The sequence below is a fragment of the Coregonus lavaretus genome, assembly GCF_964263955.1.
Source record: "Coregonus lavaretus genome assembly, chromosome: 34".
NCBI classification, from domain to species: domain Eukaryota; kingdom Metazoa; phylum Chordata; class Actinopteri; order Salmoniformes; family Salmonidae; genus Coregonus; species Coregonus lavaretus.
The window spans coordinates 12,859,433-12,878,634 of NC_140021.1; the positions used below are offsets into that span (position 1 = coordinate 12,859,433).

Below are 19,202 nucleotides of genomic sequence, written 5' to 3' on the forward strand. Positions count from 1 at the left end.
TACAAACTCTTCAATGACAACAATAGCCTACACAAACAATGGAGTAATAGTCATACGTGTTTTTTTTAATGATAAGGTAGGCATAATTCATATTTTTAAATACCTCATGTTGGTATTTGGTGGATACAATGTTGCCAATCACAATTCACCATTTGTAAAAACCACCCATGGCAGTAGCTAGCGTTACAAAAGTTTCCAAAGCAAACACATTCGTTTTAAAAGGCCATGTGGAGTCAAAATGGCGCCACGCACACTGGCAACACTCTCTGAGCCAATCACATCCATCCTTTCTGCCCTGTCACGGGCCATTAGTGATTACGCACTTCCACTTCCCGACGGGCCGCTTCTTCTCGCTCGCGCCGTGTGTAGCCTTCGCTGAAGTGGAAAAAATACGGTGTCGAAACGGAATGTAAACACGACTAAAACATGACCTTTCGGCCAAGTGGGACCTAAAGCGTTGTCACAGTGGGTAGATGAGGATCTTCTGCAAAGGTTTAGGCTCATCTTTGTTGTCTTCGCATGTACACTTTCTCCGTAGATGGTCTCCGGCGAGCTGTGCCTGGCAGCGGACAACGACTTTTTGGCGAATAATATGAAGGAGATGATTGGAGGTTGCTGCGTGTGCTCAGACGAGAGAGGTTGGGCAGAAAATCCTCTCGTCTACTGTGACGGTCACGGCTGCAATGTTGCAGTCCATCAAGGTAAACACCGAATAAAGTCAAATGCATGTAACATGAAATTTGCTTGACTAACATCCGAGAACTAACGTTAGCGAGCTAGCTAACAACTCACTAAGGCTAGCTTTCGCTGATCGTCTGCCATGAAGCTGGCTAGCTATCAACGTTAGCTGGGGTGTATTCATTACGTCGATTCTGTTGCAAAACGTTTATTAAATGGACGCAAACGGAACGAAACCTGGAGTGACCTACATGCATTTGTCCAATAGAAACGCTCGTTTTCAATGTTTGCTTCCGTTTGGTTTTTAAACGGTAAACGGTTTCCGTGATGCCCATACCCTAGTTAGTTTAGCTATTAGCTAGCTAGATAGCGAACAATTCAGGTAGCCAGTAGCCAAGGTTATATTGCTAGTTAGGTAACGTTAGTTCTATTCAATCCACAGTTGTGCGTTCGTATAGTGGTAATGTTTATCATTGGGTAAGATAAAGTAGCTAACATGTTAGCTGATTTCTACGAATTGTATAGCCAGGATAACATTACAGCCAATCTTGACAACTACAGACATTTATTACTTTAGCCAACTCCATACCTACGCTACCTAGCTAGCCTTCCTATCTAGTAGGTATGGAGTTTGCTAAAGTAACTACAATTTCTGCAGTTGTCAACATTGGCAGTAATATTATCCTGGCTATACAATTCGTAGAATGTAGCTAACATGTTAGCTATATTGTCTTACCCAATAATACACATTACCACATTATATCTGTAATGATAGCCAACTACTAAATCATATTTGCCTATGTATTGCTAGATACGTTTTGTAAACAATAGTGCCACGCTGTTAGGGAACTAGCTAAGTTGTTATACAGAACGAACCAGGCTATGTAGCTAGCTTAAGATTGTTTGCAACACACTACACCCAAACAAGACAGATGTTTTCATAGATCCAAACAACAATGTCAACGGCACTCAGATTCTGTTGACTTAAGTCACGATCAGAACTAGGCTGACCGACTGGTATCCAGTCAATACTGTGATTTTGGCTTTGTGAGAGAGAGAAACTAGTGATCATTGTCATGCTTCGTGTCTTAGTTGTCATAATTCTGGTGATTTGAATATCTGCCCTCATACCCATATAACTAAACACAGCTATTTGTACATGCTTTAGACCCTTGTCTCCTGAGTGGCGCAGTGGTCTAAGGCACTGCATCGCAGTGCTAACTGTGCCACTAGAGATCCTGGTTCGAATCCAGGCTCTGTCGCAGCCGGCCGCGACCGGGAGACTCATGGGCGGCGCACAATTGGCCCAGCGTCGTCCAGGGTAGGGGAGGGAATGGCCGGCAGGGATGTAGCTCAGTTGATAGAGCATGGCGTTTGCAACGCCAGGGTTGTGGGTTCGTTTCCCACGGGGGGCCAGTATAAAAAATATATATATATGTATTCACTAACTGTAAGTCGCTCTGGATAAGAGCGTCTGCTAAATGACTAAAATGTAAAAAAATGTTATTAAATACACACTCATTTTATATGTGAATTAATTAGGTCTAAATGTAATCAGTAGCTAACCAACACACTGTGACACTGTTATAACGATCGCTGACCCCTCTGTCCACAACAATAGACAACGTTACCCTTTTTATTATCAGTGGATTATTTCTGTTGATTAGGGCTGTCCCCCCCCCAAAAAAAAAATATTGGTCGACCGAGAGTCGTCCTGTTCTTTCGACCAATCGAAATGTTAAAACTTATTTTTCCATAAATAGACACACAACCGATGTGTTTGAATAAGATAAACTACATGTGTACTGAGCTTGTCTGACGCTTTAAGCACACTGTTTGATTAAGTAATTAAGACATACAAATGGCTCGAAAGAGCCTGATGGTCACACTGTGCTGAAAAAAATTGATAGCCAGTGCCTGTGTGACTGGCCCACGTTGTCTCTCTCTCCTCCCTACTGTAGCAAAAAGGTAGCACTGCAAGTGTTTATTGCTCTGTCCTGTCCGTGCTAAAGCGGCAAAATCATTTCAGCCATTTCGTTTCTTACTTGTTTCTGAGTGAAAAGTTCTGTTACTGAAATCCCTAATTTGTTTAGGAAAAACATTCACTCTTCCCTCAACCCTTGCTCTCTCTACATGAAACATGTAAGCATAGCATGCATGTGACCAATAGGGCCTGACCTATAGTCTATCATAATCACATCAATAAATTGGTTATAACAAACTCTGAACACAGTAACACGTGACAGCAAAATGGATGCGGAGGACATGAAAAAGAAACTCGAAACAGGCGAATGTTTACTGGTTGCTCAGGAGGGAAAGGGGAGTCAGATCTATGGAAGACATTTGAAATAATTGTGGAAACTACTAGAGATCAAGAAAAAGGAAGGTATAGGAGCAAGCGTTGCGTGAGTATTATGTGTGCCAAACAGTTGCTGTTAGTTTACAATATTATTACCTTTTCTGACCATTTGGAACAGTGTAAACAACACTAAATAAATAAGTGTAACTGAGAGTCTGATCTAACAAAATATATATAAAGCCTTTATTACAGCAGATTAAAAACAATTGCATGCATTCGTTTGCGGTTTATTGTTTAGGCTAATTATTTAAAGCTCCCGTTGTTATTTAATTGTAAAACTAAAATGCTTGATTACATTTCAAAGCATGAATGTCTTGTATGCTGTGTGATGGCACGAACGAATGAATCATTGATTGATACAGTAGCCTATATATTGAAATATAGGCCTAAGTAAGTTACAGTATTAAGACTAAACAGGACGCGCTCTAAGGCCTACAGCTCGATGGTGGTTATACAAGGCTGCTATACTAAGCCTACTAATGATAATGACATTACTTATTATAATGATGATCATAATAATAATAGTAATAATAACAATAAGAAGGAGATCAAGAAAAAGGAGGGTATAGGAGCGAGAGCTGCGTGTATATTATGTATGACAAACAGGTGCTGTTAGATTACAATATTATTTTCTGTCTGTTTGGGACAGTGTAAACAACAGTAAATCAGTTATAAGTTATACCAGTCTGTTCTAACAAAAACAATTTGTGTAGCCTTTTATTACAGCATAGCAAAGATTAAAAACAGCCCAATCTGTGAAAATGCTTTATCCAACATTTTGCCGTTGCATGAGGCTTGGTGCTCACGGAATCAGTATGCTATTAAACAAACACTCAAACAGGCAACAGAAGCAAGGTCTGTCTTATTTCTGTAGATATATATTGATGATTTATAAAGCCAGGCACATTTAACAGTTTGGCTATTGATTATAGACCTAATTAAGTTGGGGTTTCCTCTCTCCTCAATTTTCTTAGACAATTAGGCTAAGGCATGGACTGTTTCCTTGTCTTTGCTGCTGCTGCCTCTGCCGCATTGTTCTCAATCAAAATATGCTGGTTAATTTAGCTATAATGCACATAGCAACATAGGAAAAGGCACCAATTCTACGGCGCACTGAAGATTATGTTTCAGAACCGCGGACAGCGACCGTATCCAACGCGGGAGAAAGCGCATTTGTTATAAAATAATATTAGATTTATTAGTGTTGCAACATTATTTTTACACAATATAACCATATACAATTTCAGTATAACATGTCTTGGAGTAATAGACTGTGCCATCCCCGTGGCCTCTGCAATGGATCAGTCCACTCAGACAGGTGCGAATCAGACCGGTGTCTTGTGCACCATGAACAAAAATAGCAATTGCGACTGCTTGACTAAAGAAGTCTTGGTTGACCAACAGCCTATCGACCAAACAGTCGACTAAATTGGGTCAGCCCTACTGTTGATTTAAAGTGGATTACGTGGACTGAGATGTGAGATAATCCGAGAGGACAGCAAAGGTATCTGGAGTGCAGCATGTTCAGACTCTCATAACCAGCCTCCATGACCCAGAACTGTAGGCCTGCCTGTGTACAGGGTTTGAACACTACCTGAGGTCACTGGGTCAGTACAGTCACTGTGTCTGCACCTGGTATTACAGAGTTACAGTGCCTTTGGAAAGTATTCAGACCCCTTGACTTTTTATACATTTTGTTACGTTACAGCCTTATTCTAAAAGGAATTTTAAAAAAAATCCTCAACAATCTACACACAATACCCCATAATGACAAAGCGTAAACAGGTTTGTAGAAATACCTTATTTATCATAAGTATTCAGACCCTTTGCTATGAGACTCGAAATTGAGCTCAGGTGCATCCTGTTTCCATTGATCATCCTTGAGATGTTTCTACAACTTGATTGGAGTCCACCTGTGGTCAATTCAATTGATTGGACATAATTTGGAAAGGCCTACACCTGTATATAAGGTCCCACAGTTGGGAGTGCATGTCAGAGCAAAAACCCATCCATGAGGTCGAAGGAATTGTGTCGAGGCTCAGATCTGGGGAAGGTTACCAAAACATTTCTGCAGCATTGAAGGTCCCCAGGAACACAGTGGCCTCCATCATTCTTAAATGGAAGAAGTTTGGAACCCCCAAGACCCTTCCTAGAGCTGGCCGCCCGGCCAAACCGAGCAATCGGGGGAGAAGGGCCTTGGTCAGGGAGGTCACCAAGAATCCGATGGTCACTCTGACAGAGCTTTAGAATTCCTCTGTGGAGATGGGAGAAGGACAACCATCTCTGCAGCAGTCCACCATTCAGGCCTTTATGGTAGAGTGGCCAGAAGGAAGCCACTCCTCATTAAAGGCACATGACAGCCCGCTTGGAGTTTGCCAAAAGGCACCTAAAAGACTCTCAGATCATGAGAAACAAGATTCTCTGGTCTGATGAAACCAACATTGAACTCTTTGGCCTGAATGCCAAGCGTCACGTCTGGAGGAATCCTGGCACCATCCCTACGGTGAAGCATGGTGGTGGCAGCATCATGCTATGGGGATGTTTTTCAGCTTCAGGGACTGGGAGACTAGTCAGGATCGAGGCAAAGATGAACGGAGGAAAGTACAAAGAGATCATTGATGAAAACCTGCTCCAGAGCGCTCAGGACCTCAGGCTGGGGCGAAGGTTCACCTTCCAACAGGACAACGACCCTAAGCACACAGCCAAGACAACGCCGGAGTGGCTTCTGGACAAGTCTCTGAATGTCCTTGAGTAGCCCAGCCAGAGCCTGGACTTGAACCCGATTGAACATCTCTGGAGAGACCTGAAAATAGTTGTGCAGCAACGCTCCCCATCCAACCTGACCAAGCTTGAGAGGATCTGCAGAGAAGGATGGGAGAAACTCCCCAAATACAGGTGTGCCAAGCTTGTAGCGTCATACCCAACAAGACTCGAGGCTGTAATCGCTGCCAAAGGTGCTTCAACAAAGTACTGAGTAAAGGGTCTGAATACTTATGTAAATGGGATGTTTGTATTTTTTATTTGTATAATACAGTTTAGAATAAGGCTGTAACCTAACTAACTGTGGAAAAAGTCAAGGGGTCTGAATACTTTCCGAAGGCACTGTTATATTACAGAACATTAGCTACAAACGTTTCCAATCCAACCATGAATGGTCCAGATCAGGCAACAACAGTCTGACCATGAGCTTGGTGTATAGGCCTACACCTGCTGCTTCACACACACACACACACACACACACACACACACACACACACACACACACACACACACAAAGCCTCACCCCCTGTCACTCAAGCAGAGCAGTTCCTCCTCCCCGCTATTAGATTCTCTAAGTTTGCTTGCTGTTCTGTCAGGTCAAATGCACTCATCTGATTGTTCCAAACAAGAACGATGCTGCTTTACATTTAGCTTCTTAATATAAATTGTTCTATTTTTATGATTCCAACCGTTCACCCAATTGTTTTGAGATATATCGCAAGTCAAATCGCAATATAAGGTTAAAAAAAATCACGTCACATTTTTTGGCCCATATTGTGCAGCCCTAGTGTGAGATATGAGGGTATTGTGGTTAATAACTCAGTGTTGTCCTCTCTGCAGCGTGCTATGGCATCGTGCAGGTGCCCACTGGACCCTGGTTCTGCAGGAAATGTGAATCTCAGGAGAGAGCAGCCAGAGTGGTGAGTCTGACCAATAGAATATCAACAATGCATTCTCAGCACTGTATTTTATGATAGAGCTTCCACTAGTATTTAGCTGGTACTTTCTAGGAAATTATGTGGTATAAATAGGTACTCTCTGGTACTTACTTCAAATAATTCAACACAATTGGCAACTACATGGTAGAGCTGGGACAATAAACCAAAAATTGTCACCGATCACTTATCGCAGGCGTTTTGCATATGTTGTTCATTACGATAAGTAGCCTATACTAGAGAAATGTGAGGTTTGAAATGAAATAACTTTGCTAATGTGGGTGATTGTTAGTGGGACAATTGATGGCTACAACTATTAGTAGTAGTTTAAAGGATAAAAAAAAAGAAATTTTTGCACATTAATGTTATAAACTTAAACCTATGCTATTTAGCATTATCACATTAATTTATGGTGATATGGAGTTTTGTCCATATCACCCAGCTTTACTACCTGGTAGTAAAGAGTACCATGTGGTGCTTGTATTAAAGAATCCAAAACAAACAAGTAGTACATTGGTTAATATTACAGTGACAGAGCCGGTCATGTCCGTGGAAGCAACAGACATGCCTAAGAAACACCCCAGAGTATTTCTCATAGGGGGAAAAACGGCATGTTTGTCTGTCCTTTCCTCATCATGGTTGTAGAAATGGTTAAACAGTGCTGTCATAGTCTCCTTTGATATTGTGTGGACGGAAACTGGCGGGAAAAGGAAGAGGAAAAACTCTCTCACACAGACACAGACACATGGGAAAGGGAAGCAGTCTTGGGCAGTAGATAGTGTGTTTGTACTGTAGGAGAAGCTGAGGCTTGATTTCAACTAGGCCCTCACTTCCGCATAGTAGTATGACAGAACCGAATGTGAAAGCTATGGGGTGGAACCCCCTTACACCTATTTGTTGGATCAGTTATTACCCAAAAGTGTGTGTGTGAGAGAGAGAAAGAAAGTAGGTAGGGTACATGCTTGCGTGTGTATCAATAGTATACAGTGGGGAGAACAAGTATTTGATACACTGCCGATTTTGCAGGTTTTCCTACTTAAAAAGCATGTAGAGGTCTGTAATTTTTGTCATAGGTACACTTCAACTGTGAGAGATGGAATTAAGTAATTAATTTGCATTTTATTGCATGACATAAGTATTTGATACATCAGAAAAGCAGAACTTAATATTTGGTACAGAAACCTTTGTTTGCAATTACAGAGATCATACGTTTCCTGTAGGACTTGACCAGGTTTGCACACACTGCAGCAGGGATTTTGGCCCACTCCTCCATACAGACCTTCTCCAGATCCTTCAGGTTTCGGGGCTGTCGCTGGGCAATACGGACTTTCAGCTCCCTCCAAAGATTTTCTATTGGGTTCAGGTCTGGAGACTGGCTAGGCCACTCCAGGATCTTGAGATGCTTCTTACGGAGCCACTCCTTAGTTGCCCTGGCTGTGTGTTTCGGGTCGTTGTCATGCTGGAAGACCCAGCCACGACCCATCTTCAATGCTCTTACTGAGGGAAGGAGGTTGTTGGCCAAGATCTCACGATACATGGCCCCATCCATCCTCCCCTCAATACGGTGCAGTCGTCCTGTCCCCCTTGCAGAAAAGCATCCCCAAAGAATGATGTTTCCACCTCCATGCTTCACGGTTGGGATGGTGTTCTTGGGGTTGTACTCATCCTTCTTTTTCCTCCAAACACGGCGAGTGGAGTTTAGACCAAAAAGCTCTATTTTTGTCTCATCAGACCACATGACCTTCTCCCATTCCTCCTCTGGATCATCCAGATGGTCATTGGCAAACTTCAGACGGGCCTGGACATGCACTGGCTTGAGCAGGGGGACCTTGTGTGCGCTGCAGGATTTTAATCCATGACGGCGTAGTGTGTTACTAATGGTTTTCTTTGAGACTGTGGTCCCAGCTCTCTTCAGGTCATTGACCAGGTCCTGCCATGTAGTTCTGGGCTGATCCCTCACCTTCCTCATGATCATTGATGCCCCATGAGGTGAGATCTTGCATGGAGCCCCAGACCGAGGGTGATTGACCGTCATCTTGAACTTCTTCAATTTTCTAATAATAGCGCCAACAGTTGTTGCCTTCTCACCAAGCTGCTTGCCTATTGTCCTGTAGCCCATCCCAGCCTTGTGCAGGTCTACAATTTTATCCCTGATGTCCTTACACAGCTCTCTGGTCTTGGCCATTGTGGAGAGGTTGGAGTCTGTTTGATTGAGTGTGTGGACAGGTGTCTTTTATACAGGTAAAGAGTTCAAACAGGTGCAGTTAATACAGGTAATGAGTGGAGAACAGGAGGGCTTCTTAAAGAAAAACTAACAGGTCTGTGAGAGCCGGAATTCTTACTGGTTGGTAGGTGATCAAATACTTATGTCATGCAATAAAATGCAAATGAATTACTTAAAAATCATACAATGTGATTTTCTGGATTTTTGAAAATTACAGACCTCTACATGCTTTGTAAGTAGGAAAACCTGCAAAATCGGCAGTGTATCAAATACTTGTTCTCCCCACTGTATATCTCCATGGTAAAGAGTTTTGCTAATTGCCCGTGTCTCCCTCCCTCCTGTTTCTCTCTCTGCAGAGGTGTGAGCTGTGCCCCCACAAAGACGGCGCCCTCAAGAGGACCGATAACGGAGGTAAGAATCATCTATCTATCTGGGATATAGGTATATTGTGAGTAGGGATGTGACAAATTGGAAAATGTTCTTAAGGTTTAAACTGCCATTTTTATCGGTTTTCCTTTCGAAAAAGTAATACAATTCCATGTGAATTCGCAATGGTCTGGGTCTCACTGTGTGTCCCTTGAATGATTTTTAAATATAATTTTGCATTGTAATTTCAGTGATATTGGAACGATAGTCCTTCACAGTATTACTTACCCGCCAGTGTTGTGATTGGCTGTGATATTCGCCTATTGATTTCTGCTGCTGGGCCGGCATCTGACTTTGTGGCTGTGTTATCTAGTGGGAATCGGGTCAAGTGGCCAATGTAGAAATTGCTCTGTCATTTCCTGGTTGCTACACTGTTCGCTCAATTTCAGTTTATGTGAGAAAACAAGCACATAATATTGTAGGCAATCATTGTACCATCAAAATTGCTGAAAACATTTTCAATAACAACATATATTATTTTTACGGCTTTTTGAAGCTGGTGGACCAAAACCGAAAGTAAAAGGCTCAAGTGCGAGTCTCCGCCATGTGCGAGTTTCTGCCATCAGCACAGTTGAAATTGCGATGGAAACCTTTTAACTTGTATTTTGTATTCGGTACGTGGGAATTGAACCGCAAAAGGTATTTTTATGTGCACCTCGTCATCACGCACAGCCGTTTATCCGCAAACAAGTCAATTTTCTCTGGTGGGAAAATGAGCATATTGTTTTTATGCAGGTTTTAGAATATTTGCATGAAAATCTGTTGGCAATAGGATGGAAACCTAGCTAGTGATGTTCTTTTTTCCCACAGTTGGGTGTAGTGCATGGTCTTGTCCACTCTGTTCGAATGAGTCCTGCGTGGCTTGTGGGCCTTGTAGAGGGGAACAGACATATACATGTTCCTGAGAGTCTTATCTTTCATTGATGGGGTCATAATATTTTGTAGCTTAAACCGTTCAAAAGATAGAGCCACATTTGTAGGAAGAAAACAGAAACTGGTCTGTTTATTACAACCACATCTAGTGGCTACAGGAGGTTCCTGACGTAACCCCGGTTCTGTGAGCCAAGCCCAATTTTATTTTTTCGTCCAGAGTTTATCTCGCAACCCCATTTTCAAATCAGGCAACCCCACATGGGGTCGCAACCCCTAGTTTGTGAAACGCTGATATGGAGCCTCCTTGATTTGAGTACTCCCATCAACTATTGACACACACAGGCTGTTGGCCTCTAACAAGGTTCTGTGGTTAGCACATGCTTGTTTTGTCTCATTAATGGGATGTGTGCTCCTGTTGTGTGTGTTTATTAGGGGGCGAGCCAGGCTTGGGTTAACAGGGCTGTGAGGCAGCTCCTCTCTGGGTTCACCAGGAGGTCACAGCGAAGACTGTAAACATAGATGGAATGTACACTATATATACAAAAGTATGTGGACACCCCTTCAAATTAGTGAATTCAGCTATTTCAGCCACACCCGTTGCTGACAGGTATATCAAATCGAGCACACAGCCATGCAATCTCCATAGTCAAACATTGGCAGGAGAATGGCCTTACTGAAGAGCTCAGTGACTTTCAACATGGCACCGTCATAGGATGCCACCTTTCCAACAAGTCAGTTCATCAAATTTCTCTGCCCAGCTAGAGCTGCCCTTGTCAACTGTACGTGCTGTTATTGTGAAGTGGAAATGTCTAGGAGAAACAATGGCTCAGCTGCGAAGTGGTAGGCCACACAAGCTCACAGAACGGGACCACTGAGTGCTGAAGCGCACAGTACGTAAAAATCGTCTGTCCTCGGTTGCAACACTCACTACCAAGTTCCAAACTGCCTCTGGAAGCAACGTCAGCACAAAAACTGCTTGTCGGGAGCTTCATGAAATGGGTTTCCATGGCCGAGCAGCTGTAGACAAGCCTAAGATCATGCGCAATGCCAAGCGTCGGCTGGAGTGGTGTAAAGCGCGCCGCCGTTGGACTCCGGAGCAGTGGAAACGCGTTTTCTGGAGTGATGAATCACGCTTCACCATCTGGCAGTCCGACGGATGAATCTTGTTTAGCGGATGCCAGGAGAACGCTACCTGCTCCAATGCATAGTGCCAACTGTAAAGGTTGGTGAAGGAGGAATAATGGTTTGGGGCTGTTTTTCATGGTTCGGGCTAGGCCCCTTAGTTCCAGTGAAGGGAAATCTTAACGCTACAGCATACAATGACATTCTAGACAATTTAGTGCTTCCAACTTTGTGGCAACAGTTTGGGGAAGGTCCTTTCCTGTTTCAGCATGACAATGCCCCCATGCACAAAGCGAGGTCCATACAGAAATGGTTCGTCGAGATCAGTGTGGAAGAACTTGACTGGCCTGCACAGAGCCCTGACCTCAACCCCATCGAACACCTTTAGGATGAATTGGAACGCCGACTGCGAGACAGGCCTAATCGCCCAACATCAGTGCCCGACCTCACTAATGCTGTTGTGGCTGAATGGAAGCAAGTCCCCACAGCAATGTTCCAACATCTAGTGGAAAGCCTTCCAAGAAGTGTGGATGCTGTTATAGCAGCAAAGGGTGACCAACTCCATATGAATGCCCATGATTTTGGAATGAGATGTTTGACAAGCAGGTGTCCACATTATTCCATGATAAACAATTGCACACATTTAGCTCTATCATCTTTACAGCAAGTAACTGCTTTTCATGATCAGTAAACATGTATAATCATGTAATTTCAGATACGTGAAGGTACCTATCCATTTTGCATGTAGCTAGCTAGGCAAACAACATAATTTGCTTGCTTCATCAGAGATGAGACTTTTAGAAAGAGCTTGACATCGGCAAGTCCTCGTCCTGTTAAAGTTGTCAGTCGTACTACTGTCATCGCCACTATAGATCAAATCAAAATCAAATGTTATTTGTCACATGCGCTGAATTCAACAGGTGTAGACCTTACCGTGAAATGCTTACTTACAAGCCCTTAACCAACAATGCAGTTTTAAGAAAATAGTGTTAAGAAAATATTTACTAAATAAACGAAAGTAACAAATATATAAGTAACACAAAATAACAATAATGAGGCTATATACAGGGGGTACCGGTACCGAGTCAATGTGCGGATGGCAAGCAAATCAAACAATAGTTTGTCCCATGAAAGTTAGCTTGTTAACTAGCCACATTGACGGGATCTGTTATTAGCTAGCTAGCCAATTTGACATGGTCCATCAATCATTGTTGCCTATATCATGTCTGTCAGCAGGAATTATAATTAAACACTCGTAAAAACAATGTTGAAAAGGGGATAATGTTAGCTAACTTCGCTAGGTAGGCCTGTATTAGTTGGAGAAAAAAGTACATTAGGTCTACTTACCACTATGTTTAGCCAACTGTACAAAGTTTCTACCTGTAGCTTGCAAACTAACAAGTAGCTTGTGTGCGTCAATGCTCGTGTCCATGGAGACTGTATGGTTTTATGGCCCTGTTTTATAGTCCTCTGCCAGATTCTTGGAGGGACTTCAAAACAACAACATCCCCTTTCACACCCTCTTCCTCCTCCCCCTCTCATCCCCCCCTGTCCCCCCCCCCCCCCCACCCCCCGGCTAGGTCAAAGGCAGGTCAGAGGTTCAACTGTAAGTTGAAGCTTATTGTTGTTCCTGGAATAAAGGGAAAACAGAGAAAACAGAGGGGGGGATATAGGATTCACCACAATCTGACCTCTCATTCAACTGGCCCACTGCCCTTTCCTGCTCTAGTTAGTCAGCTACCTTTCCCATTCCCAGGAACACAATGATTGAAATGGAAAGGGATTTTGTTTGCTTCTTCCCTCTGTGTGCAGGTTGGGCCCAAGTGGTGTGTGTTTGAATAGGTAATAGTATGTGTGCTGATGTTTGTTCTCTGTGTGTGTATAGGTTGGGCCCATGTGGTGTGTGCCCTCTATATCCCAGAAGTGGAGTTTGCTAACGTCTCCACCATGGAACCCATCGTACTGCAGTCTGTACCCCACGATCGCTACAACAAGGTACACACACTTCACTCTGTCTGTTTGTATCCCTACATTTCTGTGTGTGACTGTTATTTCCTCTGTGTGTGTAGAAGTGTTATATCTGTGAGGACCAGGGCAGAGAGAGTAAAGCTGCCACCGGAGCCTGCATGACCTGTAACAAACATGGCTGCCGACAAGCCTTCCATGTCACATGGTGAGCCACATTCAAATACCTACAACTTTATTAACACGTGTTCACATGGTGAGCTTCATTCAAAAACCTACAATTTGTATGTAATATACACTGACTGTACATTAGGAACACATTCCTAATATTGAGTTGCCCCCCTTTTCCCTCAGAACAGCCTGAATTCGTCAGGGCATGGACTCCTCTGGATAAGAGCGTCTGCTAAATGACTAAAATGTAAATGTGTCGAAAGCGCTCCACAGGGATGCTGGCCCATGTTGACTCCAATGCTTCCCACAGTTGTCAAGTTGGCTGGATGTCCTTTGGGTGGTGGACCGTTCTTGATACACACGGGGAACTGTTGAGCGTGAAAAACCCAACAGCGTTGCAGTTCTTGACACACTCGAACCGGTGCGCCTGGCACCTACTACCATACCCCGTTCTAAGGCACTTAAATATTTTGTCTTGCCCATTCACCTTCTGAATGGCACACATACACAATCCATGTCTGAATTGTCTCCAGGCTTATAAATCCTTCTTTAAACTGTCTCCTCCACTTCATCTACACTGATTGAAGTGGATTTAACAAGTGACATCAATAAGGGATCATAGCTTTCACCTGGATTCACCTGGTTAGTCTATGTGATGGAAAGAGCAGGTGTTCCTAATTCTTTTTTATTTAACCTTTATTTATCCAGGTTAGTCTCATTGAGATCAAATATTTTTTTCAAGAGAGACCTGGTCCAACCAAGACAGCAGCAGGGGGAACAATGTTTGAGACAAATATCAGACATGCTGTAACAACTTACAGACATACACACCATCAAATAAAACGTTTTGATGTAGACACACATGCATTTCAATTGCAGAAACATACAGGTGTCATAGGTTTAAAGAAATAAATCATATGGACCACAGCATCAAGTCCTAATGACAATCCCATTCCTCCTAATGTTTTATACACTCAGTGTATATCATCTTGTCTCTTATGTCTTCTCCTTTCACTTTTTGTCACATCTCTCTATCCCCTTCTCTCTCTTGACACGTATTCTCTGTCCTCTCCTCAGTGCCCAGTTTGCTGGGCTGTTGTGTGAGGAGCAGGGGTCGGACGCAGACAACGTCAAGTACTGTGGCTACTGCAAGTACCACTACAGCAAACTGGTAAGATATATCTCTCTATCTCTCTCTGTGTGTATTCTGTCTCACTTTCCTAACGTTCTTACTGTGCTGGGGGAAGAAGAGTGGTCTTACCTAAAAAACCTGGAATCTAGTTTGCTTCCTAACCCTCTGTCTGTCAGAACAAAAACTGTAAGCTTTTTGAAGGCCCGCATTTCCCCTACACACACTGGCACTCCATGCCATGGACACACACACACTGGGGAATACCTTTCATTTCTTGAATGACTTGACATTCTTCTCTGCCAATTACACCTACTGAAAGGGGAGCCATCCGTTCATCTCTACCTCCTCTAGCCCCTCTCTCTCTCCCTCCCTCCCTTCTCTCTTTCTCTCCCTCCCTTTTGCTCTCTCTATCCCTCCCTCCCTTCTCTCTCTCCCTCCAACCATCAACCCATTCCCTCTCTCCTCTTTCGCCCCTCCTCTCTTTCCCCCTCTCCAGCACCTCTCTCCCCCAGCCCCATCCCTCTCCCCCCTCCAGCCCCACTTCCTCCCTCTCCCATCAACCCCCATCTAATCAGCAGTGCCTCCCAGGCCCTTTGTCCCCTCCACCCCCCAGCTCCCTGTGTGCAATGCCCATGCCGGGTTAGAATTTGGGGGCTGGGAGAAGGTAGGGGGCTGTGGGTGAGGGGTACTGGGGTTAGGGTTACAAGTGGCCAAAGAGATGCTTTCCAATTAACATAAGTATACACCATTCCACACAGACACAGTATAAATGCTTCCAGTCACATACACATGCTCTCTCCCTCTCTCATTCCTTCTTTCACTCCCTCAGAGCTCTTTGGAGCGAGAGCCCCTGCTGTGTTGCAGATTTTGTGCTCCACCCCTAACATCCGTCAAGGGGGAAAATACACACGCACACACACATTTCCCCCCCGGTTATTAAACAACTAATTGACCGACTTCGGTTCAATTACTTGAATTCCAAGAACTATGTGGGACGCTGGGCTACAGGGAGTTGTAGTTTTCATTAGGCAAATATTCTACCTAGTTCAGCTGAGAAATGTGGTAATTAACTACAATGACCATAATCCATTGCGCCTGTTCTTTCCGGCTCGAACAGAGACAGATAGCCTACACACAGAGCGCATGGGAGAGGAATAAACACAACAACGAGGGATAGAGACAGTTCGTGAGGTACAGTGGGGGGGAAAAAGTATTTAGTCAGCCACCAATTGTGCAAGATGAGAGAGGCCTGTAATTTTCACACGTCAACTATGACAGACAAATTGAGAATGTTTTTCTCCAGAAAATCACATTGTAGGATTTTTAATGAATTTATTTGCAAATTATGGTGGAAAATAAGTATTTGGTCACCTGAAAACAAGCAAAATTTCTGGCTCTCACAGACCTGTAACTTCTTCTTTAAGAGGCTCCTCTGTCCTCCACTCGTTACCTGTATTAATGGCACCTGTTTGAACTTGTTATCAGTATAAAAGACACCTGTCCACAACCTCAAACAGTCACACTCCAAACTCCACTATGGCCAAGACCAAAGAGCTGTCAAAGGACACCAGAAACAAAATTGTAGACCTGCACCAGGCTGGGAAGATTGAATCAGCAATAGGTAAGCAGCTTGGTTTGAAGAAATCAACTGTGGGAGCAATTATTAGGAAATGGAAGACATACAAGACCACTGATAATCTCCCTCGATCTGGGGCTCCATGCAAGATCTCACCCCGTGGGGTCAAAATGATCACAAGAACGGTGAGCAAAAATCCCAGAACCACACGGGGGGACATAGTGAATGACCTGCAGAGAGCTGGGACCAAAGTAACAAAGCCTACCATCAGTAACACACTACGCCGCCAGGGACTCAAATCCTGCAGTGCAAGACGTGTCCCCCTGCTTAAGCCAGTACATGTCCAGGCCCGTCTGAAGTTTGCTAGAATGCATTTGGATGATCCAGAAGAGGATTGGGAGAATGTCATATGGTCAGATGAAACCAAAATAGAACTTTTTGGTAAAAACTCAACTCGTCGTGTTTGGAGGACAAAGAATGCTGAGTTGCATCCAAAGAACACCATACCTACTGTGAAGCATGGGGGTGGAAACATCATGCTTTGGGGCTGTTTTTCTGCAAAGGGACCAGGACGACTGATCCGTGTAAAGGAAAGAATGAATGGGGCCATGTATCGTGAGATTTTGAGTGAAAACCTCCTTCCATCAGCAAGGGCATTGAAGATGAAACGTGGCTGGGTCTTTCAGCATGACAATGATCCCAAACACACCGCCCGGGCAACGAAGGAGTGGCTTCGTAAGAAGCATTTCAAGGTCCTGGAGTGGCCTAGCCAGTCTCCAGATCTCAACCCCATAGAAAATCTTTGGAGGGAGTTGAAAGTCCGTGTTGCCCAGCGACAGCCCCAAAACATCACTGCTCTAGAGGAGATCTGCATGGAGGAATGGGACAAAATACCAGCAACAGTGTGTGAAAACCTTGTGAAGACTTACAGAAAAAGTTTGACCTGTGTCATTGCCAACAAAGGGTATATAACAAAGTATTGAGAAACTTTTGTTATTGACCAAATACTTATTTTCCACCATAATTTGCAAATAAATTCATTAAAAATCCTACAATGTGATTTTCTGGATTTCTTTTCCTCATTTTGTCTGTCATAGTTGACGTGTACCTATGATAAAAATTACAGGCCTCTCTCATCTTTTTAAGTGGGAGAACTTGCACAATTGGTGGCTGACTAAATACTTTTTTCCCCCACTGTAGCTCTGCTCGATTGAAAGTTGTAGTAGTTGGTAATAAGCAGTCTTAAAATTATGCCTTATTTACTTTAAAGAACTAGTCAAATGATTTCGTCAGACAGCTCTGCAGCATACTTAGGCAGCTACGATTTATAGCCAGCTAGCTACTAGCTTAGCTAAATTGGTCCAAGACCGTACCTTATGGGGAGCACAGAGATAACGTTAAATTGTTGATTGTCTGGCTGGTACTGCCTGTGCAGAGATGAGATTAAGAATATAAGGAATGAAAAATAATAGTAATCAAATAACTAATTTATATACAGAATTGAAATATTTTATTATTTCATAGTAATTTCCTAATTCTCTATTAATGTCTACCCAATGTGGACCAGACAGAGACAATGGAATGTTTTGGCAATTGAATGTTCACAATTTTTTGCTTTGAAAACCCATTAAAAAGCTCAAATCATTTTGTCATTATTTCATAATGCATTTAATAAAAAATTTAAAATAAAGTAATAGCTAAATCGAAAACGTGATTATTTGTTACTAACTGAACCGAAACTGAACCGACCTCAAAAAGCACTAATCGCTCAGCACTAACACACACACACACACACACACACACACACACACACACACACACACACACACACACACACACACACACACACACACACAATGTTAACAAATGCTTGTTAAGAAATGCTATTGAACCTGTGTAATGGCTTTGTATGGCCTGATGTAATTAGGCTGGTACAGCATAGAGGAGATGAGAAACGCATGAGGAATCAAGGACAGACAAACCAATGTTATTAGAATGGATTTCATAAGACGCCACATGGGTTGATGAGTGACATTTACTGGATTTGTCTTCTTGTTGGGACTAGTGACATTGTGATGTTTTGAAATTAATACTCCTCTTTATGCGGTCAATGGGGCCATAAATAATTATGGTGTTTTCTTACAGTAAACAAGAATGGGTCTAGCTCAATGTTTGTTTCCTTGAATAGATTGGTGGTAAATCTAATCAACTTGAAATAGTCTGCTGCTGGTATATTGCGCCTGAGAGAGTTTTTTTTTTTTTTGTACAACCATGTCTCTTTGTTGATATTTTGTTTTACTATATTAATAAACCTATATTTTGCTTTCCTTTATTTATTAATTTGGTCTTTATTTAACTTAGGTCTTCTGTCCGTCTACTTCCTAGTTATTTTTTATTATTTAGCTTTCATGTATTTATTTAGTCATTATTTAGCTTGGGTCTACTCTAGTAACGTGAAGTTCCTCTCTACCTTTTAGCGAAGGAGCAGGGCCCGAGGTAGTAGGGCTCAGAGCCTTAGTGACTCTTCCTCTCAGTGTTCGGATAAACCCCCTGACCACCAAGACAACAAGGTAAGGTAGCCCCAACATCTAGTAACTCTATTTCTACGTGACTGTGATGGACACAGCAACCATACGCCCTCTCTGAACATACACACACTCACCTACTGTAGACAGAGGGAACAACACACAGCACAGAGATACAGCTAAGGATAGAAATGCCCTAGCTAAGTTAGTTGGCTTGAGTGAGTTTATGTCCTAGGTCAGGGGTTTCAAAAAAATGTTGGGGTTCACAGCGAAGATAAAATACATTCTCATGAACCATAGGACAAAATGACACCAGTATGTACATGTCTTAACTTAGTTGGAGAAAAGCTAAGTGATTGGTCAAAAGATGGATGCGTTATTGTCAAATAAAAAATATGATTTCACGTGTCCATTTAAACCACTGTAAATCCACTCCACAGTGGCCTATCAACTTGA

The 19,202-nt window shown here is 43.0% G+C and overlaps 1 protein-coding gene across 3 annotated transcripts in view; it reads left to right on the forward strand.

Annotated features, from left to right (window-relative positions):
- The first annotated feature begins 333 nt into the window (after window positions 1-333).
- mllt10 (MLLT10 histone lysine methyltransferase DOT1L cofactor) overlaps window positions 334-19,202 on the forward strand; it is a 62,207-nt gene continuing 43,338 nt past the window's right edge. For 2 of the 3 annotated variants that reach the window (XM_084152172.1, XM_084152173.1), the window contains exons 1-7: window positions 334-701; window positions 6,638-6,717; window positions 9,313-9,367; window positions 13,263-13,372; window positions 13,447-13,550; window positions 14,591-14,684; window positions 18,699-18,791. In XM_084152172.1, coding sequence (XP_084008298.1) covers window positions 539-701; window positions 6,638-6,717; window positions 9,313-9,367; window positions 13,263-13,372; window positions 13,447-13,550; window positions 14,591-14,684; window positions 18,699-18,791 — 699 coding nt within the window. In that variant the 5' untranslated portion in view covers window positions 334-538. The remainder of the gene's footprint in view (window positions 702-6,637; window positions 6,718-9,312; window positions 9,368-13,262; window positions 13,373-13,446; window positions 13,551-14,590; window positions 14,685-18,698; window positions 18,792-19,202) is intronic. The other variant, XM_084152174.1, reaches the window with a different exon arrangement.